The 27,186-nt window shown below is 39.7% G+C and overlaps 1 protein-coding gene across 2 annotated transcripts in view; it reads right to left on the bottom strand.

Moving 5' to 3' along the window:
• The window catches only part of Pdgfd (platelet derived growth factor D), a 199,283-nt gene that overhangs the window by 19,509 nt on the left and 152,588 nt on the right, over positions 1–27,186 (bottom strand). For both annotated transcript variants that reach the window (XM_038323359.1, XM_038323360.1), the window contains exons 4-5: positions 10,272–10,334; positions 5,621–5,819 (exon numbers count right to left, since the gene is read on the bottom strand). In XM_038323359.1, the coding sequence (XP_038179287.1) occupies positions 5,621–5,819; positions 10,272–10,334 (262 nt within the window). The remainder of the gene's footprint in view (positions 1–5,620; positions 5,820–10,271; positions 10,335–27,186) is intronic.

Raw genomic sequence — 27,186 nt, 5'->3', positions numbered from 1 at the left:
AATTGTATCACAGATTCACTTGGCTCCAAAATCATTTTTTTATTTTAATCCATAACATTCTTCTTCTTTTTTCCCTATATTTTAGATTTGAGGGCACTTTTTATATTGTGACAACTTTTATCTGGTTGGTGTTTACCGTGTTTCAGGAAGTGACTTGTTAGAACAGAAAATCTATTGAGGTATTCAGTCTCCAGTGCCTTTGAGTGCCCAATTTACACAGAAGGCTGCAGAAACTACCATCTCAAGCCTGGCTGGCCCAGTGTTTCACCCAGGGATTAAATAAGCATCTAGAGAAAGCTATAAGTACTTGGTTTCTCAAATATTTACTATCTCAGTACATTTGGAAACTTTATGATGTGACACATTCATTAATCTGATTTTCAGATTCTTGTGGCTATTATTTACCTTACTTTAAAAATTAGAGTTAGATGTTTCTGAGATTTGAGCACAATGTTATGAAAAAGGAACAGAATTGATATTAGATCCTCAGAAACTGTGGGGAACCACTCCAAGGTTACCATAACTAGCCAGTTAGGGTCTTTAGAAGTCTTATAATTCACACCATGTTGTTTGTAATGAACTGAATGCCAAGCGTCTGCTGCACTCAATGTTAAAGTACTGAGATGGAGGAGCCTTGGTGGCGTGCACATGCACAGCTGGCCAATTTTCTGGAGAGGAACAGACCTTATTAGCAATTCATAGCTGCTAATCTGGAGCAGTCCAACACATTTGCTAATATTTTATACTCTCCCATTCAATGTGCGTGTGCACGCAAGTGCGTTTGTGTTGGTAGAGACTGAACTCAGGTCCTTGCACATTCTAGGCAAGTGTGCTTACCACAGCTGTTGTTTATTGTTTTATTACAGCATTTACATTGTGGGCAAGGTTTCCTTATGCCACTGTGTTTTGGGCATTTCAATGACATTGTATTATTCTGAAAGAAGCAAGGAGCTAGCTCTCATTTGCATTGCTAACCTCCACAAGTATCCTTGTACTCAACATCTAAATTAGTATAACCTAGGACTGATTACTTCTAATTCAGAAACGTCTAACTTCATTCTGTGAGCTTAAAGGAATACACACTGCACCTAACTTCACAGTTACACCATTTAAATGAATCATAGTTGAGCTTCATTTAGACTACAGTGGTCACGCAGTGAGCTATATAGTATTAAGCAGCTGCTCGCAAGAACATCCACATAATTTATGTAATTTTGCTGCACTCATTTGCATAACTATTAGAAAAAGTAAATGAAACTTGAATTAGAGAAGACTTTTTTCTCTTTAATTTCTGGGCATCTGTGATTTCGGAAGTATAAAACAGATATTATAGACCAAAAGTTGGGTTTTGGAGCCATCGTCACCTATAGATTTCAGTTAGATGTACTACCCCTCCTGTACTTCCCTGGGAAATTGAAGGTTGAGAATATTAACTTCTTATATTCGCTGCAACCTTGTCTAGCCAGAGTTTGAACTTATCCCCCTGGGAAATGGAGGGTGAATCTCTGTGGCCCTCCTGGCTTGAACAGAGTTACTACCGACCCTAGATTTCCTCTCTGTCATGTTCACCTACTGCTCCCACCACCAGAGAAAGTAGAAGTAAATCATAACATTGGATTTCAAAATATTAACTGTTTTTGTACCAGGTGTGGTGGCCCATAACTGTGATCCCAAACCTGGGGAAGCTGAAGCAGGATGAATATTGTCAGTTTTAGGGTGGCCTGGGCAACAGAGTGACACCGTATTTTCACACACACACACACACACACACACACACACACACACAGACAGAGTTCTGATTCACTACTATGTGAGTTCTTAGCTTCACATGCTTCCTTGTCATACTCTATTACATTGTATTCTTTCCATGTTTACATTCTAGTTTCCATGACTCTTGCTCCTTAGAACCATGGGAAATGCCACTTTTGATTCCCATGACAACAGGAAGAAAAGAATAGGTACTTGATGAGTCAACAATGAAAAGTACTGAGACTGATTGCACCATCCTATAGTCCCAGCTATGGGAGGTGCTGAGTCAGGAGGTTTTAATTTTGAGGTGTTCCTGGGTTACAGAGTGATGTTCAGGCTAGCCTGGGGAATTCTGTGAGCTCATATCTCAACATAAGAAGTAAAAAGGCGGTTGGGGGTTGAACAACATAACTCACGAAGCATGCTTGCCTAGCATTCACAAGACCCAGATACAGCACCCACCACCTTGAGACAAAAAGAAAATCTAGTACTTTTCCTGTACAATATCATAAACACATTTCCTGTGACAGTAGGGGATTTCTTGGTTTTATCTCAAAGGAGAAGGTCAGCATCCCATGGCTGCTTTTCTGTGCTCATGTCTTAGTCACTGATCTGCCCTTGGCCATCACAACATGAGCCCTGGGCTTGTATTTTAAGTTCTAGAGGCAGAAAACACATGCTGAAATACTAAACCCGCCTTCCCCTTCCACTGTGGTCTGCAGACAAACAGTTAGACCAGCACATACATTCAGTGAAAGCCAGTACTGACTTGGTAAGGTTAAATGAAAGGTATGAGTGAGTCCGCCATTGGGCTGTTTTATACAGGAGGCTAGGGAATGGAACCTAAACCAACAGGGGAGAGAAGTGCTGTTTACTTTGCCTCAAACATCAAGTAGAACACTGCCTTGACTGCTCTGGCAAGGTCAGCTATTTCTGTAAGCAAAGGCATTCTTAGCAAAGTGACAGTCTGTCTGTGGGTGGATTTCTACAGATTTTAGAAACATATTGGGCTGAATGGCAGGGGAGAGCTAGGGGCAGAACAGTTGTTAGATATTTACAAGGCCCCGAGTATAATCCTCAGGACAATTCCTCAGTTATCCAATCACATGTGAAATGCGCATTAGAGACACGGACCGATTGCTCTCTTCATGGTTTCAGGACACCTTAAAGTCATCAGTGTCCCAGCTCTGCCCTCAAAGATTCTGAGGCAACATGTCTGGGTTGGAGCTAGGCCAGCTGTATTTTATAATACACCCCATAAAATTATTGATTTGTGCAAAGTAAAGGTTCTATAAGGTCCTGTGATTGTTTATTCCATTAAAGAAACCACAAAGCTTTCTTTGTATTTGTTGTTATGTTTCTCAAGTACTCATAATTTTGGATATAGCAGGGACGGGGTAAGGGACAACATGGGTTCACCAAGGAAGAGATGCACACATATTTCAGAATGGAAAGTTAGTATAGCTAGCTAAGTGTCAAATTGTTGGGGCTCTGTCAAATTCAGGGGTTCCCTGAAAAGCTCTCCTCACAAGCAGCTGATAGGTCCCAAAAGGAACCAGAGACAGAAGATCAGTGTTTAAGAAAAAAAGAAGGAGAAAAAAGAAAAAAAAACATAGAAGCTTAGGATTTGAATCCAAGTCTCCTGTCTCCCATACAACATAATCTTCAGGAAAAAAAAAGCTCAGGATTAGTGATATCTAACACCCCCTCTCCCCGTCCATTCCCCACCCTTCCCCCAGCCCAGGGACAGGGTTTCTTTGTGTAGCCCTGGCTGTCCTGGAACTCACTCTGAGAACCAGACTGGCCTCATCACAGAGATCTGCCTCACTGGGATGAAAGGATTTTACTGTTTGCAGGGAAGAGGCCCTGAGAAGCCTGAAGGCAGGGTCCAACACTACTGATTCTGTGTCTGAGACCATGTTTTCAAAATGTTTTCTTCTGGGCTTTTCAAGTCCTAGGTCTATTGTACTTCCTTAAGTGTTGACTAATGGAGATTCACCAAATACAGTAAAACTTTAAATAAACCAATGTCATCTCTGAAATGAATCCAGTCTGAGCCCTGAGGATGTTCTTTCCTGTTACATGGTCTACACATGGCACATCTCTATAACAGCAGAGTGCCTGCTCCTCTTTCGTCCTTCCTCCACCATGTATGCTTTTTATGTAAGATTTATGACCTAAGCCAGGAGCAGAAAACCCTGATGGAAGTTTAGTAATTAGTCACTGGGGCTCAGCATTCTCATAGGTTGTGTGGGAGCAGCCTGGACTCAGAGCCTGGAAACATCCTTGACATTACACAGTGTGGAAACAGGCCATGTCTTGGCTGAACACCTTCAGATATATGTGTCATAAACCCTATGAGACTTGTTAGCAAAACTTAAACAAATCTTATCAAATAGAGCAATTACATTACAGGAACTTGAGTAGAGGTAGCCATGTTGTTCTCTGATTCCTAGAGTTACACACCTAAACACACATTCTTTCTAATTATGTCAGTCTTCTGTGTGATAAATATAACTGATTTTGAAAGTATTAGAATTATTATTTGTCCTCAAATTTTCTGTATAAACATTCCTTTTTCTTTATCTTTAATTATTTTCCCCATCAAACTTACAATAAAATGTGCTCAGATATGCTTTCAAATAATGCCATAAATTCTTATTCTATTTTAGGATCCTTTATCAGCCTACAAGTCACACAGGTGCCTAGTACTTGGTAGATATGGATAAAAATGAAAATTATCAGCCATAGAAAAATGCATGTGACTGCAGAAAATTGTATTAACTTAATTATTAAATCTCAGAAAGAGATGCACATTTTCTTTTCATTGTTGGTTTCTAGACTTCATTTAGTTATGCAAGCTTCTATAAACAGAAAACTTGACTGTAGAAGCAACTGTCAGAGGACTAGAGGGTCAATAGGCGGGGGAGGTATGGGAAGGGGAGGATGAGGTAGGAGGGTATGGCCAACATGCATACAATGTATATTTATGCAAACCAATGTTAAATGGGTAGAACGGAACTGGTCCACAGAGTGAGACCTAGCTGTTCACAGCAGCCCTCTGGCCCCAACACTGGCAATCCCACACCAAGCCAACAATGACAGCTGTCGAGAGAGCACAGCAGTTGATCACATGGACAATTCTGGTAAAAGCCAGAGGCCAGGAAGCTAATTTCTTCTCCATTGTCATCTAACTGTGCAGTTTCCAGCATGTGATCAACACACAGTTCCTGACTTTGGCTTCCTCCACTGTAAAATCAGGTTTTACCTGCTAAGATATAGGAAGATAGCTGAGATATTTTATGTCTGTTGTGTGCTATATATATGCACGTGTACTTTTGTGCGTGTCCATCTGTGTATGTCGACATATATGAACATGCATGTGGATGTCAGAGTTTGATGCCAGGGATCTTTCTCAATCACTTTCTAACTCGCTTTTTAAAGTATAATTTTAATTTTTTGAGGTAGAGTTTCTCACTATTTTAGGGCTATATCTGCTGACCTAGTGAGCCTAGAGATCCGCTGGTCTCTGTTTCCCCAGGACTGGGTTTGCAGGTATGTACTTTTTATCAGGGTGCAGATGATCCAAACTTGGGTCCTGATGTTTGTGAAGCAAGCTTTTTACCTCCTGAACATTTGTCTAGGCTACAGATACTTTTGATAAGGTCTTCAAGTTGTGTTTGATCTTTGTTAATCATATACAAACAATAGTTTGGCCAAGCACACAGCTTAATTTGAAACTGCTGTGACAGATAGATGTGATAGTGTACTGACAGAACTCTCCAGAGTTGAAAGAATGAAATAGACCATACCACCGATTCTATTCAGAACACTCTTACTGATAAAGAACATCCAAGACTCTGATTCTTACCTTTGGACTTCCGGTCATGGTATGATCTGCCTCTATAATGAGGGGTGTCCAGATACAAATTTTCTAGATCGTCTTGCCAAGACTCTGGATTGAAGTGCTTAAGCAGATCTTCTATGGTATCAAATTCTGCGATTGTTTTGTCCAGAGCATCAGCAGTGAGCGTGGGGTCCATTACTGATGAAGAGTGATAGGACACCCCCTAAGAGTGACACACAGCTTAATGTACTTAGAAAGGGACCATTGCAAGAAACACAACAATCACACATATCGGGGCCTTGAGTGCCAGCCTCAGTACCCCCTCAGGGCTCAGAACAGAATGCCTACACTTCCCATGAATCTGCCTATTGGTCTATCAGCTGTACATTTACCGTATAGTCTTGTGGGTTCCAACACATACAACAATACTTAGGGAACAGAGTTGTGTTCTGTAGCGCAATACATCATTAGAATATCATAACATGGCAATATGACATGTAATTGTCATAAAACTTTCTACACATCTGAGCTGTGATCATTTCAAAAGATACAGATAAGTAGAATATAAAATTTGACATCTGATTTCTTGGTTCCTATTCCAGATCATTCATATAGTAACTAATAATAATAGTAAACTCTGAGTTCCTTTAAAGCAGTTTCCAGTTGTATGATCTTTCATGTTGAGCTTCTGTGCCCCACTTCCACAATACTTCCCACTGCAGATGTGGTCTGAGATGAATTTGATCACACTCTCGAGATATTCTAATAAAATCTGGCACTTTAACCAACTTATTTACCATCAACAAGATAATTAGCCCTGAAACTGACTTTCTGAAGAGAGCAAAGTTCACATGGAAAACATATTAAAAGAAAAAAATGCAAAAGGACTGTGATCGTTTAACAATGACTTCAGTTGTCATTTAAAGAGCCTCAGAATATCATATAAATGGTGAATACAATGTCTTTGAAAGACAAGAAAAGGATTACGTATTTTTCCAGAAATAAAACATTCTTAGTTTTTAAACACCACTAACTCTTGTGTACAATCTTGAGGTAAATGAGCCATGAGTCGAAAATCTCTGTGAAAATTCATGACCCATTAATAAAGAAATAGAAATAACATGGCCTCAAATGATCATCTAAACATCTTTAAAGAAACTATGAAGCAACTAAGATCTCCCCATGGGTAAATATTTCCTATCATTAAAGGAAAATGAAGACTAGTGAAAACTTGCCTTCTTAGAATGGAACTGTAAGAAATAGAAATAGCCCACACACAGATGCTCCCATGTTCCTCTGATTCTTCCCTATTCAGCCACCTACACTTCATAGGTCTGTTCATAAGACTCCATGATCCCCCACTTTCAGAGGACTGCACCCTCGTACTTTCAGAGGACTACACCCTCGTTGGTGAAATTATGGAGTCCAATAAAATCATCTGTCACTGGTGTGACTTAGGAGCAGTTTGCTTTTGTGCTTTGTAGGAGGATTAGGGAGAATGTGGGAACTGGGAAGTGCAGTCGGGCAGGAGATAGGTTGGTAAATATGTCTACTTTTAATTAGCCCCATCAAAATAAGGAAATATTCTCATCCTTTCCCCCACCACGGTGCTTTCATCACGGGCTTACAAGGCCACACAGGTATGTACAAGTAATTGGTTATCTGGTCACTTGGTATTTGCCATGCACAACTTAAGAGGGACATGTTAACAGTTTGATAAAGACACACTTTATACTCATCTTGCTGATGATAATACACCTTCATTCAGTTGCAGACATAGTGGTTTCTTCAGTTCTTTTTAATACCTTATATTTATTTATTTTAAGAATATGAGATGAATTTTTACAAAGCATGAATGTATTAATGTGTACCACATACATGCCTGGTTACCACAAAGGTCAAAAAATGGTGTAGAGTCCTTGGAACTGGAGCTATAACAGTTGCTCTTAAAGTTGGAAGCAACAACCTAACTCCTGTTCCTTAAGTTATTGACATTGTAGTTCTTTAAATTAGGTGTATGTGTGTGTGTGTGTGTGTGTGTGTGTGTGTGTGTGTGTGACATGAGCTGAACTCTGATAGAGACACTTGATTTTTGTCTTCTACAACTCTCTAGCTATTCACATACTATGGGTATATGACACTTACAAATCAGACTATAATTTCAAATCTTCATTTCCCCTGTATGGATAATCATTTGTTCCATCCCCAGTGGTTCACACTCACCACACAATTAGCCTTATATCACTTTATCCCACAATCTAATATCCCACAAATCAAAATGAGTTGGCCAAAGTTATGAGATTAGCAGCATTTAAAGCTTTGAAATAAAAGTAGGAATGTCAATCAAACCATTTATATATAAGTAAAAGCTTCTTGTTCTAGCTCTGGGAAAAGTGGATGCAATAAGCATTCTCAGATGACTCTCAACAACACCTGGAGTGTTGCTGTGTACCCAGACCTTTCTCGGAGAATAAGCTCTTAAGGGACTCTCAGTCCTGGAATGGAGCTGGGGTGAATGGAGACAACAATATCTCCTCTAACAATGAGCTGGAGGAAAAATTCAAAGCAAAGGCAAAATTGACACTTAGTCCTCTGAATGAGATTCTTGGCGGTTTTCCACATTCTACTTAGGGAGTTGGGAGACACAGAATAATAATTAACAACACATTAAGCGAGCTAATGAATCTACAAGATTTTTTTGTTTTGAAGTGAATATTTTTAAAAATTTTGAGAGAGCCACTTACATGTATCTCCTTCAACTGCACAGTGCATTTGGTTTCATTGAGCTTCTGTTATAAATTTATAAAGACAAGAATGTTAAATTAAAATGTTAATTGAATTAAAATTACCACAAAAGCATGCCTATTGCATAAAAAATAACCTCTGAACTAGTTTTAACAAAACAAAATATAGTTGACATAGAAATTGATAGTTGATCTAGTAATCCATCATACTGCTCTAAATAGCTCTAAAAAACAGCGCTTTCACAGAGGCAGGGGACAACAAAGGGGAAGGATAAAGGAGACCAGTGGGAGAGGATGAGAGAAAAATACACAATGTGTGTATAATATGTAGCACGGAAATGCATTCTTGCTGTATACTAAGGAAAATTAATTGAAACAGCAAACAACACTTTTTTGGTTCTCATGCTCTTCCAATAGGTTAAAGTCCCAGAACTCAAACCAGAAGTTTCCAGTAAATATTGACCAAGGCTGAACTTTGCCAAATCTTCCGAAGGGATAAGCCAGTCTCCCCTCTGTTTAAAGCCTGGATTATGCTTAATTAGGTAAAGGCCATGTAAACTGTTTGGCTCTGCACTTAGAACAGGAATAATCAGACCACCCAGAGCTGCCATGAGCGAGATGGAAAAAAAGCTGGTGTGTCCTTCAGCCTTGGCTCTGGCTTCCAAATCCCCTATAGTGTGGAGTCGCTGTCATTAGGCACAGGCTGATAGGTGCCCTGTTTTTCTACTTAGCCTGAGGAATGTCTCCATGATGCCCTCCTCATTTTGATGTTCTCCACCTGACAGAATTGCCTCAACTTAGCTAAGCACAGAGCATGTGAGAAGCAGAACACCAACATCAGATCCTCAGTACCCTTTTCTTATCTAGTCCCCTAATTGGTTTTAATTTGATAATATACATGTATAGGATGCAATCTCACTGCGATTCTCTTATTTATTTATGAGGATACATTACAATGTTAATTGATTTAAATTAATTTTAATTTTTATTCCTTCTCTTCAAATTCCTTCACTATTTTCTCAGCACTTTCCCTCCCAATTTCATGGGCTCTTACAAAAACAAACAAAAACGAAACACCTACAAAGTCCACTTAGTGCTGCCTGTAGATTCTTAGGTATAGCACAATCCACTCTATGAGAAGCCATGCAGGTGCCTTAAGAAAACTGATTCCCTGCTCTCTAGAAGCCACCAATTGCTCCTCAGCTGAGGAGAGATCTCATGAGCCTCTCCACCCAGGAGAGATTTTGTGTGGATTGATCGTGTGCAGGCCTTGTGCATGCAATCCCAGCTACTGTTGATTCACGCTGATTCAAGTTTGTAACCATCTTAACCATCTTCACCATCTTATGGTCTGAAAAATACTGTTTTTCTACCTCTGGCTCTTACAAGCTTTTTACTTCCTCTTCTTCAAGGATCACTGACTCAGCCAGATGGTACTGAGTTAGAACCACAGGTACTCACTTGCCATGCTTAGACCTGGCTGAGAGGGGCTTGGCTTTATCATCTCATATTTTAATATGGCATAAGTTCTACATGCAGGATTGGTAAAGGTAAGATCTGTTCTTCTCATGCAAAGCAGATAAGGAGCCAGCATCCTGAGAGATGACTAAGTTTGCAGCGATAGCATGAGCCATGGACAGCTACAGGGTAAGATGTGTTGTGTCCCAGTCAGAGAACTGTTCATTGCTGATTTTCATTTAAGTCACCTTACTGTAAACACTGAGAGCTTCCCAGCCCCAAAAGACTCTTGAAAATGCAAACGTTAAAAAGGAGCCAATGGGGCTGTGCCTGAGAGAAACAGAGGTGCTCAAGCTGCCTGGGATTTGGACTGCAGTCAAGCCAGAGTTCTTACTGCAGTTGGGGTTCCTCTGAGGCTTATCTGAGCTCATCTAGCAGTTCGTTCACTGGCAACAGAATCATAAATTACTCACAGAGATAGGGCCTGTGACTGATTCCCAGTTGGTTTCTGAGGCTGCTTCAGGTTGGAAATCTTCCTGGAAGGTAAAGACACATCTGTGAGTAAGTCACCCCTCCTCTCAATTCCCTACCCAAGGCTGCAACATCTCAGCCTTCTGAATCTTGTTCCAACGAAGTGGAAACAAGACCAGGGCTACATTATTAACAAGCGGATCACCATTTCTATGAAGCATCTACCCCCAAGAGCCCCTTCCATTCCAAACAAGGAGAGCTGTGCCAACACTGTCATGTAAGTATGGGAGAAAGAGGAAATGTACAGACGGAAGTTCAAATTCAACGCGGCCATCGGTTGGTGTGTGACCTCGAGTGACCTTCTCAGCCTCTAATTCTTCTCTTCTTCATTTGTAATTGGCTGGGGTGTTTAAATTGCAGAACTGTTTCAGGAATTGACTGTAGTAATTATGCAATTATAATTAACATTTAATAAGAGCTTAATACAGAGAAAGAATAATTATTGTCACTCTGGATGTGTGTTTGGTTTAAACTAGGCTCTAAATCAAGTTCAGTTCTGCCTGCTAAGCCAGTCCTCAGCAGCAATGATCTTTTCAAAGATTAACCTCTGAAGGCTGTCTGGAACTCCATTAACAAATGGTAGGAAGAATGGCAGGGGGAAGACCGCTGCTGGGGGACTGACAAGAGGCAGGAAACAGAGCCAGCCTAAGAAAGTTATCTCCGACAAGCCTAAGAGGATTTGTGATAGCTACTACATTCAAAGAAAGAATTCTCCCCAGACACAAACTTAGCTTCCATTTGCATGCTGCTTTCACATTAATTCCTTCAGGACTAGCAAATCACACCCACACACACACACACACACACACACACACACACACACACACAGGGAAGGAGAGTTGACCCTAGCATTTCTACATGCCACAGGAAGCTTCTTGTTTCAGCGAAAATAAGTCATCCTGGTAATTTTCCAGATTGAGGACTGAGTTGAGTTTGAGGCATTTTGTGAGGATCCTAAGACATATTCAGTGACTTAAGCCTGAAACCTTATTTGTTTAAGTGTGCTTATTGAACGAGAGCTGAGAATCAGGTCTAAATTTCGTTTGCACCTTGGAGATATGAAAGTATATCTTTTGATGGGTCATAATGAAATTAATTTCTGTTATAAAAGTTGGCATTAGCCGGGCGGTGGTGGCGCACGCCTTTAATCCCAGCACTCGGGAGGCAGAGGCAGGCGGATCTCTGTGAGTTCGAGGCCAGCCTGGTCTACAAGAGCTAGTTCCAGGACAGGCTCCAAAGCCACAGAGAAACTCTGTCTCGAAAAACCAAAAAAAAAAAAAAGTTGGCATTGAAGAAAATGTCAGTTGCTCACCTAGAGAGAACTGGATCACATATGAGATGGGCTCTTGATTATCCTTTAATTCAACCCCAGTGAATAAAAAGAAAGAAACAACAAAAATGTGAGATGTGAATATAGGGATCAGAAAGACCTATAGTAGAATGATGTATCCAAACAAAGGCAGACTGGGGCTTACAGGAACCTCTTAGAAGCAGATAAGAAGATGGCACTAGGTGAAAGATGAGGGGTTTTGTGGAAGAATACACTGCCAGGATTGTAAGCATGGTTTTTGTTATTATAACCACGTATTATAATCTGAGTCCTTAACAGTGAAACAAGAGTTATCTAGTTCAAAGTTTTGGAAGTCCCAAAAGTCTCAAACTGGGCAGCCCTGTTTATTAGGCTTCTGGCAAGGACCCAAGGGCAGGTGACAAGGCAGTGACAGCCTGTATAAAAAGGAGAAATCACACCTTGAGCAGGAACTCTATCAGTTAACCCCCAGGTGGGATAAGAAACTCACATTAGGCCACAACTTTCAAAGGTCTGACTACACATTGTCAACCAGAAAACAACCTGCCCAACACATGACCTCTTGTGCTCACACTCCAGCCGTAGCCAGTCCACAGCCCCAGGAAAGGCAATGGCATGAGCAGCTTCCTTCACTTGTGCAAGTAACATCTACTAATTCCCACTTCATTGGAGTGTAGCCTTTAAAGTGAGGCTGAGTCATAAGAAAACACCATTTCTTCCCTCAAGGACTTTGAAATCACTAAACTCATTTGAGTTCTCTGATAAATCTCTGCTCATATAACATTGAAGGTGGCAGACAACTGTACCTGGAAAGAAGTTGGGATGACATCAAAATTCTTCACAGACCTCTACAGAACAACATTCAACTTCATATGGAAAAGCAAAAAATCCCAGGATAGCCAAAACAATCCTGTACAATAAAAGAACTTCTGGAGTGATGAGTTAGAGAAACAGTGTGAAATCCAGAATGGCTTTTAAAATTTCAGAACTAGAAATAGTTTCAGGATTTTTTAGCCCAATTTTCTCATTGTATATATTTTTATACAAAAAATTAATCGGTCATATATAACTTGAAGGAGACATGTGGCAGGCCCTGGGATGTAGATGTCTTTGATGAAGCCAAAGAACGGGTGGGGGTAGAAAGATGAACACAAGAACAGAAATGGAGTGAGGAGTGTGCACCTCTGAAGTCTTCCTTCCAGAGGATGGCAGGACTTAATGAATTCCATGATTCCAATTTGTTTTCTTATATATATACATATAAGCATTTTGTTGGTTAGGGAGATGGCTCAGTGGATAAATCGTCTACCTGTCATACATACACGGGGAACTGGGTTTGAATTGTTAGAATTGACATAATACTGTTAGAGTCTGCGAGAAATCCCATAAAATACCCCAGTCACTTATACAGTCAGTACGAGTGTTTTATTAATAAACAGCTGGCAACAAGTTGGGTGCTACCTGGTGACCCCGAGAGGCTTGCAGGCACCCTTTAAGCCAGGTTAGGGGAATTCCAAGGAGGAGAGATTAGTCTGGTGCTGATTGGTGGGTAACTCTCGTGGTTAGGGACTTTCCATTGTCATGGTAGGGAAAGCTATCTTTGACTATCAGGAGACGGTGGTCAACTACTGGGCTAGCAGAAGGCTAAGGGGGCACCTGTTGATTGGCTGCCTCTGAGTTGTGGTTTTCCCTGAGACCTCTTGCTCAGCTCTGGCTGGTGAGGGCTACTATCAGAGACTGTCTTGGCCCTTGTCTGGCTCCTCTGGCCCTCTCCTTCCAAGCCTGGAAATGTGCATCTCTAATCCCATGGCTCCTATGGAGAGATGGGAGGAGGAGGCTGGAGAATCCCCAGGAAGCTCAAGGGACAGGAGCCTGGCATTCATCACTAAGAAACTGTCTCCACCACAGAGTATGAGGACTGGCCACTGAGGCTGTCCTCAGATTTCCACTACACTCGCACACTTGAACACACGGACACACACACACACACACACACACACACACACACACATGCACACAAACACGAGGGAGAGAGAATATGTATGAGGCCTTTTCAAAGCATAAAAGGTCTTTCATGCACATGTTTCTAGACAAACGTGACACAAAGAATTCCCAGGTTGTTCACTGTGTGAGCTACAGAATTCCAGTCAGAGACTATAAAAGGAACAATTGATAAAAGAATTCATTACGTTCCAGATAAGACGCAACTTCATCTTCTGTTAGTCACACAAATAAGAGACATTTAAGAAAAGCTAGTTTCTGTGTTAAGTTGCCATTGTTTATAAGTGAGATGTTGAAAATGAGTTTATAAAAGGGAACAGCGTCCTTTATGGGAACAAGACACCAAGTCTCGGAAGTTTTAGTCCTGAAAGATGAATCTTGGCCTAAGGGGGAGATATAACTTCTCAGTACATCCTTTGTGATCATTGTTCATCTCCTCCACTAAGCCACCCCATCAAGTCCAAAATACTAGGCAAGCCTCTGGACTGCCTGACACTCCTGCTTGGATATTCATGTTCTGGTGGCAGCCAGCAGGGTGCTGTGATTGCATCAAATCCTGGCAGTCTTCCACTCAAGATACTCAGTGCGGCTTGCCTGCTTTTTCAGGAAGTACCTGTGCCTTCTGCCTGTATGACAACACTGCTTTGTTCTCTCTGACTTGGTGTTTGACTTTTCTCAATGACTGCATTAGGTCAACAATGGCTTTTTAGGGTCCTTTAGAGAGCCTTGAGGTTGAGCTTCCTTCCCCTTAATTGGATGCTGTTTTCTCTGCCTGGCAGCACCTCCCTCAAATGCTCCTGGTGCTGGTTCCTCAGCAGTTAGCTGTCTGCCCTGTGAAATATCAGACCTTTAGAGAATACCCTTGGGCTCCCTAAACAGATGTCACTCCAGGTCACTCCAGGTCACTCGTGGTCTGTCTTGTCAACCCATTTAATTTTGTTGAGGTTGTAAGGAATGTCTGGAATGATTAATCTCTTATTTCTTTGCTGATGACTTTATTAACTAGAATGGAGAGACCATAGTCTTTTATTTTATACTCAACCTCAAGGGCTTTGGTGTGTTTTCAGATTGAACTCCTGTTTTCCTGGCTTCTAGATACTTAGAAATGAACAGTAGAAAATAGGCAGCTTGCTCTCTGACAGGTAGGAGCACGGAGTCTATGATTTAAACAACATCATGATAGTTTAGATAGGACACACAGCTTTTTATGAGTGTTCTTAATAGAGCAGTGCCCTCGGTGTCACCTGAAGTGATTCTGAAATAGAACAAACACTGAGCAAGCATTTCAAATGTGTCAAAATGCCCTGGTGTCTAAAAAAATACATTTCTGGTCTTTGTTAAGACACATGCATGCAAACACTTTAAGAGCCATGTCCTATCCTGGGCAGAGATAACCATTTCCTAACTCCAGGGATCTGGTGTATATTGAGATCTGTTTCCTTATCTTCTGTTCTGAGCTGCAGTAGTAATCCCAGAATGGGGGAAGCCCATGGCTTGGTTGCTTTGTTCCTCCAATCTGTTCAGAGGATTGCCACATGGGTGTGATGGGAACCTTACTGTAGGGAGAAAATGACTTTTCTCGAGATGAAAAACTTGAGCTCAGAGAGCTGAATGTGACACACATCATACCTCCCCATCAAGTGTCAGAGTTAGACCCCAAGGAACTACAGTGTATCTGTAGTCATCTGCTCTTTTCAGCTCAAATAATATTATAAATCATTCTACAATCACGGGCATTGCAATCTACATTGCTTTCATATAATAACAATAATTCATATCATTTAATATAGTATTTTTCTTCGCTCATTCCCTCATGTTTAAAAGTTTATTGTTATATTTTGTTAATAAAGCACATTGTTGGCATATTCCCTCATCCCCTGCCTTTCACTCTTTGGGTTAATTTAAAAAGCAAACATGATACTCTGATACTAGGTTTTAAATAGCACAGTAAACAGAGTTTGATTTATATGAGGAAAGAATTATGGAGATACATAAAACTGAAATCTTAAATACAGGTAAGTATTTTATATCAGTGGATTAAAGAAGCAATATTTCATTTGAAATTTTAGTTATATTTATTGTTTCTTTGTGTGCATGTATATTTGTGCATGTGTGTGCATGTGTGTGCATGTGTGTGCATGTGTGTGCATGCATGTGTGTGTGTTTGTGTGTTTATGCATGTGTGTGCAGGTGTATACACCCTCATCTATGTGTGGAGGTCAGAGCATCTTTTGGGTGCCAGTGCTCTCTTTTCACCATAGACCGCAGGGATGGAAGTCAGGTTATCAGGCTTATTAAGAGGCATCTTTTCAACCAGTCCTAGAAGCAACATTTCCAACCACAAAAGTAAACTTGAAAAATATAAAACATATACACTGTATCTGTAGATGGTCTGTAAATCCAAAAGATATCAAAACAAAATTACAAGCATAAGGGTAAATGGATAAGTACAAACAATTAATATCTTTAAAATTAAAATAAAATCATAGATCCAAGACAATAGATGGTCAGTTTTGATACCATGTACTTTTGATAGAAAAAATATATAGGTGTCTGACTGAGGCATACCTAAAATACATATTTTAAATGGCACTGATATTAGTTAACCATGAATGATGATGGTCTGTTTTCTTCTTTTTGTTCATATATCACAAAATTTTATAACATTTCATCACAAACATCTGGTTTTAATAACAAAATGATATTTTTTTCAGACAAGGTTTGTGTGTGTGTGTGTGTGTGTGTATAGCACTGGCTGTCCTGGAGCTAGTTCTGTAGGTCAGAGTGGTCTTGTCAAAATGATAAAACTTTATAAAAATATAGCAATGTAAGAGAAAAATATTGATTAGAAGATGCCTGATCATTTATCTTTTAAGTCTTATCTGCTATTAAATTGTGTCCTTCAATTTTTCATTCCTGGTTTCCCTGTTGGAAGATAATAAGCTTTTAGTAAATTACTAAATAGAGTATTGCTGTGGAAAATTGTTTTAATTAGGCAAAGATGTGTTACATTTGTTTATGTTGTGGAATATTACTTTAACTGTGTAGAGGTGTGTTATGTTTTTTATGTTATATTTGTTTAACGATGTAAGACTGTGTGTTTAATTATGTAAAGATGTGTTGCATTTGCTTCACCTTACCTGCCTAAGGAGTCTGATTTATCTAATAAAGAGTGGAACAGCCAATAGCTAGGCAGAAAAAGGATAGATGGACCTGGGAGGGAGAGAGAATAAATAGGGGGGGAGAAATCTAGGCTAGGAGGATGAGAGAAGAAGAAGAAAGAGGAGAATGAGGGAGACACCCTCGGTCAGTCAGCCAGCTGTCAGCCAGGAGATACAAGGATATACAGAAGAAAAGAAAATTTAAAAAAAAGAAAGAAAACATCAGAGACAAAAGTAGGTAAAAAGAAAAAAGTTAAGCCGGGCGGTGGTGGCGCACGCCTTTAATCCCAGCACTCGGGAGGCAGAGGCAGGCGGATCTCTGTGAGTTCGAGGCCAGCCTGGTCTACAAGCGCTAGTTCCAGGACAGGCTCTAAAAAAGCTGCAGAGAAACCCTGTCTCAAAAAACAAACAAAAACAAAAAAAAAAAAAAAGAAAAGAAAAAAGTTAATTCAAGCTAAAAGAGGTAGTCAGAAATGAGCCTAAGCTAGGCCAAGCATTCAAAACTAATAATAAATCTCCATGTTATGATTTGTGCAGTGGCCCAAAAGAGAAAACCTGGTACAGGATATCATGCAAAGAAGAGTTCTAGAATGCAAGCAATGATCTCTAATGCAAGACAAACAATGTCTTGAGAATCAGCTGCACTTCATCATCAATTTAGGGCCTCTCCAGGTGTATGCACACACACTTGTGAGCACCCCTCCCCTTTACACAGAAGAAAAAAGTAAAGAACAGTCATGAAACATGAAATTAGCCATTAAATTAGGGCTAGACAGCTATTGACTAGTTAGGCTCTGAAAACAATTTACCTACAGATTTAAAGCAAATCAAGCAAGTGATAACACAAGTTTTCAAGAGCTATTTTTGCTACTAAAGAGAAAGGCACACTGAGGGGTTTCCATCTATGGAAGGGATTCTTGAGATAACTTAGCCTTTGATATTTGTTCCTTTGTGTTCATCCGAGAAAGAAAGCAGAAGGCTTATAAGTGAACAAATTCTCCACTCAGCAGAGTGAGCTTGTCATACATTCAATTATAGAGTATTGTGTTGATATCTTGTGTGTACAAATAGATCAGAGGATAGAGCCAGCTACTAGCTCGCTAGTCATAGAGGTGTGAAGGTCTGTACAGACAGGAAGTGATATGGCTGGAAAGAGAGAAGAAGTGCTAAGGCAGGAGGAGAAAGGAACTCACTCTCTTTTTGGCAGGGAAGCTGAGAGGTAAGGTGGCTGTGGTTTTGCTCCTTTGGCTCTCCGTTCTCCCAGCATTTTCCCCAGTATCTGACTCATTAGAACTCATGCTACTGAGAACCTTTAAGGAATGCCCAAAATTGATTCTTTTCCTACCCTTTAGAGCAGATCTGGGGACTTCTGTTTTGAAGACAGCTTTTGCCATGCCTATATTCCAAATCTGGAGTGTTCAGCTGGTCCCATCTCACTGAGAATAGTTGGTCATTTTTATCCTAAGTTGGGTGTGAGCACATGAGGCATTGACCACTCATTGGTAGATGAATATATTCACTATCGCCACACAACATATGCAGTTACTTATATTTTCTCAAAGCTTGTAACTAAAACAACCTTTAACTTAGCAAGGAAAACTTCCACTAGGAAAGTTTCAGAAGACGTTTCATAGAATACTTTTCATCATCTTGAATACTTGTCTTTCGTTTGCTCTTTTATGCTCACCCCACAGAGGAAGAAAATAAATACCCTTGCTCATCAAAGTTTTGCTTCTTGATTGAGTTATTGCTTTGAAGTATTTCCTCTGCAATTAGAAAGATACACTAAAGGGTTGTTGGAATCCATGAGACAACAACTAACAAATAGACTATCAACATTATCCCTCCAGTGAATTCCCTTCCCACTCACAGCACTGCGTGCTCTTCTCATGACCTACTGAGGGAAAGTCAAATATTTTTAAACCTGGAAAGCAGAGGAATAAGATCACTCCACAGGGGAGATTTTTTATAACAAAGCCTTTTGATCCTACAGCACTTGAGTTTCTGTCAGGAAGCCAGAATTATACACGCAGAACTGATAATACAGCAGCGTCTGCAGGGGTGGATAAAGCAAATGCTAAGCTCCCAGAAACAACAAGCTCTGATCCAACAAGCATCCTTTGTTGGATCATACTTTGACTAATCATCCATGAATCACTTCTAAAAATGATACGAGAAGGAAGGGCAGTTGTTAATGGCAACTATTTTTTTTAAAAGATTTGTTTATTTTCAATTATGTATCTGTGTCTTAGTGTGTATGTGACCATGTGGACAAGTACCCTCACAGACCAGAAGAGGCTGTCTGATGACCTGGAACTGAAGTTACAGATGGTTGTAAGTCACCTGACAGGGGGTGTGGGAACTAAACTCAGGTCCTCTGCAAGAGTACCAACCACTCTAAACTGTTGATTCATCTTTCTGTGCCTGAGTCAAAGACATTTAATATAGAGCATACCAAAAGTTGAGAATAAATATTAATAAAAATTAAAGACTGTCGTTTAAAGGCAGAAAATCTTAATTTACCTTTGGAATTTAATAAAACATATAAAACATGATACTTAAAATTTCTAAGAAATGTGTAAGTCAGTAAGTTGGAGGAAGCTATGAGACAATACATGAGATCTGAGATGTCCATGTGAGTTTGCAGACACAAGGTAAATTATTTACCCAAATCAGAAACAAACAAACAAAAATCTGCAGTTACTCATTTTGTACCATGAGCTGAAAACACAATGATACTGGAATAGAAGAGGTAGACTATAGGGATATTTCGTTTGTATTTTAACAAATATAGCTTGCCTGAAGATCAGAGAGTAAAACAGCTACACTCGTCAGCCTTCAGGCCAGGCAGTGACAACATACACCTTTAAACCCAGTAGCCACACTAATATACCATAGAAATCGGGCAGTGCATGCCTTTAACTCAAGTTCTAGAGAGGAATATAAACTGGGAGGAGACAGCTGACAGACACAGTCTCATTCTGAGATTCCTGGAGGCAGGATCACCATTTCAGATTGAGATAGAGGTAAGAGCTAGTGGCTGGTTGCTTTGCTTTTCTGACCTGCAGGTTGACCCCCAATTTCTGTCTCTGGGCTCTTATTAATCATGCTCCAGTAGACTGTCAGAAAAGTTCACTAATGCATGCACTTTTGAAATGAAAGAAATTTAAAGGGGTTATGCAGAAAACTGCAAAACATAAAAATACGGTTTTGGTAATTGTTTCTGGCATGTCTTTTTTCTTTTCTCCCCCAGACAAATGTCCAGAGAAAATTTAGTTCACATCAAGCAAATTCTATTAGAGATCTCTCTATGATATGTTGCTGAGAAGCTAGTGAAGATGAAAGTTTGTGAATAAATCTTTTCTATTAAGATAAACCATTGGAAAGCCACAAAGATGGTGCAGTTCTTAAGAGTACTGGTTGTTCTTCTAGAGGATCTAGGTTGGATTCCTAGTACCATCATGGCAATTCACAACTGTCTGTAACTCATGTTGCAGGGATCTGACACTCTTGACTGGCTTTTATGGGCACCAGGTATGCAAGTGGTACACAGACATACATGCAGGAAAAACACTTATACACATGAAATAAAAATTAAAAAAAAAACTTTGGGTAATTGTAATCAAGCAACTGAATGAACTGTATGTTAAAATTTTCAAGTTGTTGAAGAAAGAAATTGAAGAAAATATTAAAAGATGGAAAGATCTACCATGTTTGTGGATCAGTGTGATTAACATATGAAAAATGACAATCCTATCAAAAGAAATCCACAGCTTCAATGCAATCCTCATCAAAATTCCAACACAATTCTTCACAGATTTTAAAAGCACAATTCTCAGCTTCATATGGAAACACATTCATACATGCACACATACATGCATGCACACATGCATGCACAAACAAGAACAGAAAGCTAAATCAATTGTGACTAATAAAGAAACTGCTGGAGGAGTCACCATCACCAATTTCAAGTTGTACTACAGAGCAATAGTAATAAAACAACATGATATTGACATGTACACAGAGATGTTTATCAATAGAATTGAAATAAAGGCCCAGACATAAATCCACAAACCTATGGATACCTGATTTTTGAAAAAGTCAGAAATTCACAGAGGAAAAAAGACAGAATCTCCAACAAATATTGTTGGTCAAAATGGATATCTAAATGTAGAAAAATGCAAATAGATCCATACTTATCTCCCTCACTAAACTCAACTTCCAACGAATCAAAGACCTCAACAGCAATCCAGATACACTGAACCTAGTGGAAGAGAAAATGGGGAATAGCCTGACACAGGAGAAGACTTTTTGAACAGAATACAGATAGTGCAGGCACTAAGACCAACAACTGATAAATGGGACCCCACAAAACTGAAAAGCTTCAGTAAGTTCAATGGTACAAAATGGCTACCTATATAATAAGAAAAGATTTCTACTAATTCCACATCTGACAGAGGACTAATATCCAAAATATATAACGATCTCAAGAAACGAACTATACAAACAAAAAAATCCAATTAGAAACGAGGGTGTAAATCTAAACAGAGAATTCTCAATAGAGAAATCTCAAATGGTTGAGAAACTCTTAATGAAATGTTCAAAGTCCTTAGCCATTAGGGAAATACAAATCAAAACTACTTTGAGATTCCATCTTTCTCCCGTCTGAATGGCTAAGATCAATAACATAACTGACAACTCATTCTGGCAAGAATGTGGAATAAGGGGAATGCTCATTCACTGCTGGTGGGAGTACAAACTTATACAACCACTGTGGAATTTAGTGTGGCAGTTCCTTGGAAAGATGGGAATTGATCTACCTCAAGATACATTTATACCACTCTTGGGCACATATCCAAAAGACTCTTCATTCTACCACAAGAACATTTGCTCAAATGTGTTCATTGCTGCTATATTCACAAAAGCCAGGAATTAGGATTAATTTCAGTGTCCTTCAACAGAAGAGTGGATAAAGAAAAGTGTGGTATGTTTACATAATGAGGTATTACTAAAGTGTTAAAAATTAGAAGACATGTGTAGGCAAATGGGTGGAACTAGAAAAAAAATCATCTTGAGTGAAATAGCCCAGACCCAGAAAGACACATATGGTATGTATTCACTCATAAGTGCATATAGCTGTTAAGTAAATGATAACCAAGCTACATTCTGCAGATCCAGAAGGGCCAGGGGTACATTTGGATCTTCCTGGGATAAGGAAATAGAATAGATCTTATGGGTGGACTTAGGATGGGATGGGGACAGGAATGGGAGTATCAGGAGGGGAGATGATGAGAGCTATTGAGGAAGGGAATGAAAGGAAAGACAGCTAGAATTGAGGGACATTTGATAGATGGTATGGAAACCTAGTATAGTGGAAACCTCCTAAAATATATGAAGGCAATTATAAGGAAGTCTTCAAATAAATGGGGGAGAAATATTCCCATCTGGCCATCTATTGTCATCAAACAAAGCTTACCGTACCATGACTGGGTTACATCTTATTGAGCTGTTGGCCAAAGGGGTCCCATGGGAAACAACCCATGCTCTTGCCAAGAATATAGGTTGTTCTCCATATACTCACAGCAAGGCCCCATTGTTGAAGACAACACCCATACAACTCATTGAACAGGAGAGGTCAGGTTGGTGCCTACAGGGAACCTTCACCCCCTTGTTCTTGTGCCTTTGGTACAGAAAGTTCTCTGCAGGCTAACAAAAGTAAAACATAAACACCAACCCAGCCACAAACCCTTCAATCTACAATGCTGTCCTGCCTACAAAATAGCTAGGAAAATGTTGGCACAAAGCTTATAGAAGCAACCAAACAACATCTGATTTGATTTAAGACCCACTACAGTAAATAGATACCATACCAGACATTGCTTGGGTTACCAAGAACTAGAGACTGTATAGACCAGAGACCCAGGGAAAAGCTAAATGCTACTGTTCTTAACAAAAAGTAGTGATAATGACTCCTAATGATATTCTGCTATCTCATCGATCAGTGCCATTATCAGAGAAGGTTCCTCCTGCAGCATATGGGAAAAATAGAGACCCACAGCCACTCATTGCATAGAGAGAGACTGTGTAACCTTGGAAGCTCCATCATATTTCTCCTGTCAAAGCTCAAGGAACCCTATGGAATAGGAAAAAGAAAAAGTGTAAAAAGCCAGAGGGAATGGAGGACAGCAGGAAAAGAAAGCCTTCTAAATCAGCGGAGCAAAACCCACAGAGATGGAAGCAGCATGAACAGGGCCTGAATGAATCTGCATGAGGTCCTCTGAATTTAAATTATAACTATCAGTTTAGTACTTTCATGGGACTCCTTTGTTGCAGTTTATTTTTTAACTATGTAAAGATCAGTTGCATTTGCTTAACTATGGAAAGATGTGTTGCATTTGTTTATGTTGCAGAATATTTTTTAATTACATAAAGATGTGTTGCTGTTTTACCTTCCCTGCTTAATTCACCTGAATGGTCTAATAAAAACTGAATGGCCAATAGTGAGGAGGAGGTATAGGCAGAACTTCCAGGTAGGGAGAATAAGTAAGAAGAGGAATTTAGGCTCAAGAGAAGAAAGAAAAGGAGACGCCAGGGGCCAGTGAGACAGACACAGAGGCAGCAGGAAAGTAGGGCATACAGAATGAAAGAAAGGTAAAAGTCCTTGAGGCAAAATGTAGATGAATAGAAACAGGTTAAACTAAGTTAAAAGAGCTAGTAGAATAAGCCTAAGCTAAGACTGAACTTTCATAATAATAGTCTCCGTGTTTTATTTGGAAGCTGGTTGGCAGCCCAAAAAAAATAGACTAACTACACTCTTGAATGTGTAAATAAGTAGGTCTCTGATTCTTGTGCCTTTTCTTTCAGCTTCATTATCTTTCTGTTGTCTTATCTTGTAGAACTTCAATGTAATGGTTTTTGTTTTATCTTATATTATGTTTTATATGTTTTGTTATCTCTTAGAAGTCTTTTCTTTTCCAATGAGAGACAGAAATGGAGTGTATACAGATGGTAGAGGAGGTGAGGAGGAACTGGGAGGAGTAGAGGGAGGGGAACTGTAATCAGAATATATGTATTAGAAAATAATTTATTTTCCTTTAAAATGAGCCGAAGATGAGTCTGGATAATTGTTCTGTAGCAGTGGCTGCTGTTTTTAGAGAATAGACTTTACTGCAGGCCAGTGAAAACTATCCCTACAATGTCCTTCTTCACCACGTCCCAGTAGCTTTAAGAGACAAGGAACCAGGGGGACAGGATGCTGTCGTGGTTTGAGGATGATGCCTGGTTACTGAGAAGATAGATATCTGAACCTGAGGCCAACTCCCAGCTCTGATCTCTGCTGACCTTTCATTTGCAAGGGCTCTTCTTATATAAGACAAATAAACTGTCTTGGTTTGTGCAAAGTACCGCTCCCATAATTCCTAAACATGTTTCAACAGAAGAGAAGATGTAGTGTAGTTACAGGAGCCTGAAAATGATTAGAGATTGTATGTTTGATATCACGCCGCTAATCTCAAATACTGTTTATACGGCCAAGTTAAAGGGGAAGGCTGAGGGAATTATTCTATGACCTTCAGAAATAACTCATTTTAAAACTGAGAGGAGTAACACAGGCCTGGGATACTTATATTTTAATTTCTTGTACATTGCACAAAGCCTGAGAAGATAGCAACAAAGGAAGTGTTCTGTTCATTGGCTTGTTTGAATTTTTGTAACCAGGTCCGGCGTAAGGAAATCCTGTTTCGTTGGTAGGGAAAAGCAGCAATTAAGTTTTCTGTATGCTAGCAAGATGTCTACCCCTGATAGATACTTCCAACCTCAGGAAGTTTTCCATATGCTAAGCTAGATGTCTACCCCTGATAGATACTTCCAACCCCAGAAAGTCTCATGTCATGATCAAAATTCAAAAACCCTTTCATGACTTTGCTAAATTTAGCAAGAATTACTTATTTATTTGTATTTGACTGCCATTCTATAAACAGATTACCTTTGTCCTAACCCCAAACCTATGAGCATTGTTAAATCTATTATTAGAGAAGATGAGAATTATAATCAGTATGAAGATTAAGGCCATGTCACCAAAAATCCAATGATGAAAACAATTAGCTGTGCAAACTCAAATCATTTAATTGTAATTAAGCATGCGAATCTGACATAAGAGAGAAGATTGTGTTGAAAGCTGAAGGGAGAAGCCAACACTATGTTTATTAGTTACTTGTCTCATTGCTGGGACAGAATAGCTGACAAAGCAGTCAAGGAAGAGCTGGTTTTGTTACATAGTCAGAGGGTAGCCACAGAAATAGGAACTCCTTTCCGTGTTTTGTCTACATTCAAGAACTCAACAACTAAAGAGAGGAACGAACACATGGGCTCACCTTGTGTTCTCCTTTTTATTAAGTTTAGTAACTTGACTGTGGAAACCTTTAAAGTGGGTCTTTCCATTTCAATTAATGAAACCTAGAAACTTCCTCATGAACATACCCAGAGACTTGCTTCTGTGGCAAAATCTTATCAAGTTGGCAATATAATTAAGAATTGCACATATTGAACATGGCATACACACACAAAGCCAGGAAGTGAAGCTCTCTCTACACGTTATTTGGCAAGATTTATGGTGAAGAAATCAAGGGAAATATCTTGTAAGAGTTAGAGAAAGAAAACCATACAGCATTCAAGACATGGGTGATATTTTAAAAATTTTAGGGATGTATTTTAGTTTGCTTTCCTTTGTTGAGATAAAGCCCTAAACCAAAAACAACTTGGGGAAAAGAGGGCTTATTTCAGTTTAAGGTTGAAGTCCATCATGAAGGAAGGTCAAGGCTGGAAGTCAAGGCAGGAACTGGAGGCAGGAACTGAAGAAGGGACCACAGAGGAGCTCAGCTTGCTGCCTTGTTCTCTCTAGCTTGCTCAGCCTGCTTCTCCATCCAGCCCAGGACCACTTTCCCAGGGATGGCACTGACTTCCCACTTCAGTTCAGGAAAATGGTGATGGACCAATCTGATGGAGGCATGCTCTCAAGTGAGGCCACTCTTCCAAGAAAACTCTAGCTTGTGCCAAGTTGATCAGAACTAACCCAGGACAGAAGTCACTGAGTCTCTGCTATGTGGCATCTTCTTTCTACACACAAACACATCCTTATATTAAATCATCTTGCATCCATCAATAAAGCTGCCAGTCCTAGTAGGTTTTAGTCAACAAAGTCATACCAAATATAAAATATTTGATAGCTGCATGATATTACAGAACAGTGTATGTGAATTAATAGTTAATTAAAACTATATCCTTTTTTTGGACATAGGCCTTTTTATAGGTTCTCCATACTCGTTTTTGTGATATACTAGAACAGTTATTAATATAAAGTTTGAAACAAAAGTGTGGCTTCTATACCCTTACAAATCAACTCCCACAAGAGGTGAGACTTGCACATTCTTGACTCTTAGTTCCTATTTCCACTTTCCATCCAGCTAAGGACTTGTCAAAGTAATTTTTTTCAGTTTCTGATTCAGAAATTGTCTCCCTGTTTAGGTCCCAAATTAAGCCTGTTGGAGGCAAGGGACAAACACGCAGCCATGTGTCTCATTCTGATCTTTGCACAGAGTAAATCCCAGTGCTGTTACCAAGCTGTAAGAGAGCTTCTGAGAACTATGTACTTCATATAACTTCATAACTGGACAGTGCAGTGCAGTTTTTTTTTTTTTTGACTGAGAGTCTCCCCACTACACAGACAGATGGTGCTTCGGTGAGTGAACCCACATGCAAAGGGTCTTAGAATTTATTTTGTCTTGAGTTGATGTGAGTTTCCAGTAGTGTATTGTTATTATTAGCAGAACCACAGAGTGACAATTTGTTAGGTAGAACATGAGGCTGTACATGGCAAAGTTTTTACCCCAGATCAGCTATTGTTTGCTTTGTGCTATACTATTTGTGCATCACCATGTGCTGTGAACTTAGAGAATATAAATACACTGTTATATACTTATGTCTTAGTTAGAGTTTCTAACTAAAGTTAGGTTGCTGTGAAGAGACACCATGTCCACAGCAACTCTTAGAGAAGAAAACATTTAAATGTTGTGGCTTGCTTACTGTTCAGAGGTTTAGTCCATTATTAGGATGGTGGGAAGCAATTCAGCATGAAGGCTGACATGGTGCTAGAGAGGGAGCTGAGAGTTCTTATACTTGACCCACAGCAACAGGAAGTGGTCTGAGACACTGGGTGTGGCTTGAGCATATATGTGACCCCAAAGCCCATCTCCACAGTGCACACTTCATTCAAAAAAGGCCACATCTCCTCCAACAAGACCACATATCCTAATAATGGCAATATCTTTGGGGGCCATTTTCTTTCAAACCACCACATTCCACTCCCTTTATTCCATTTCTTAATCTGTT

The sequence above is a fragment of the Arvicola amphibius genome, chromosome 3 (assembly GCF_903992535.2).
Source record: "Arvicola amphibius chromosome 3, mArvAmp1.2, whole genome shotgun sequence".
In the NCBI taxonomy this organism is placed as follows: Eukaryota; Metazoa; Chordata; class Mammalia; order Rodentia; family Cricetidae; genus Arvicola; species Arvicola amphibius.
The sequence above is the reverse complement of the archived record's forward strand: the minus strand, read 5'-3'. Positions and strand labels throughout refer to the sequence as shown.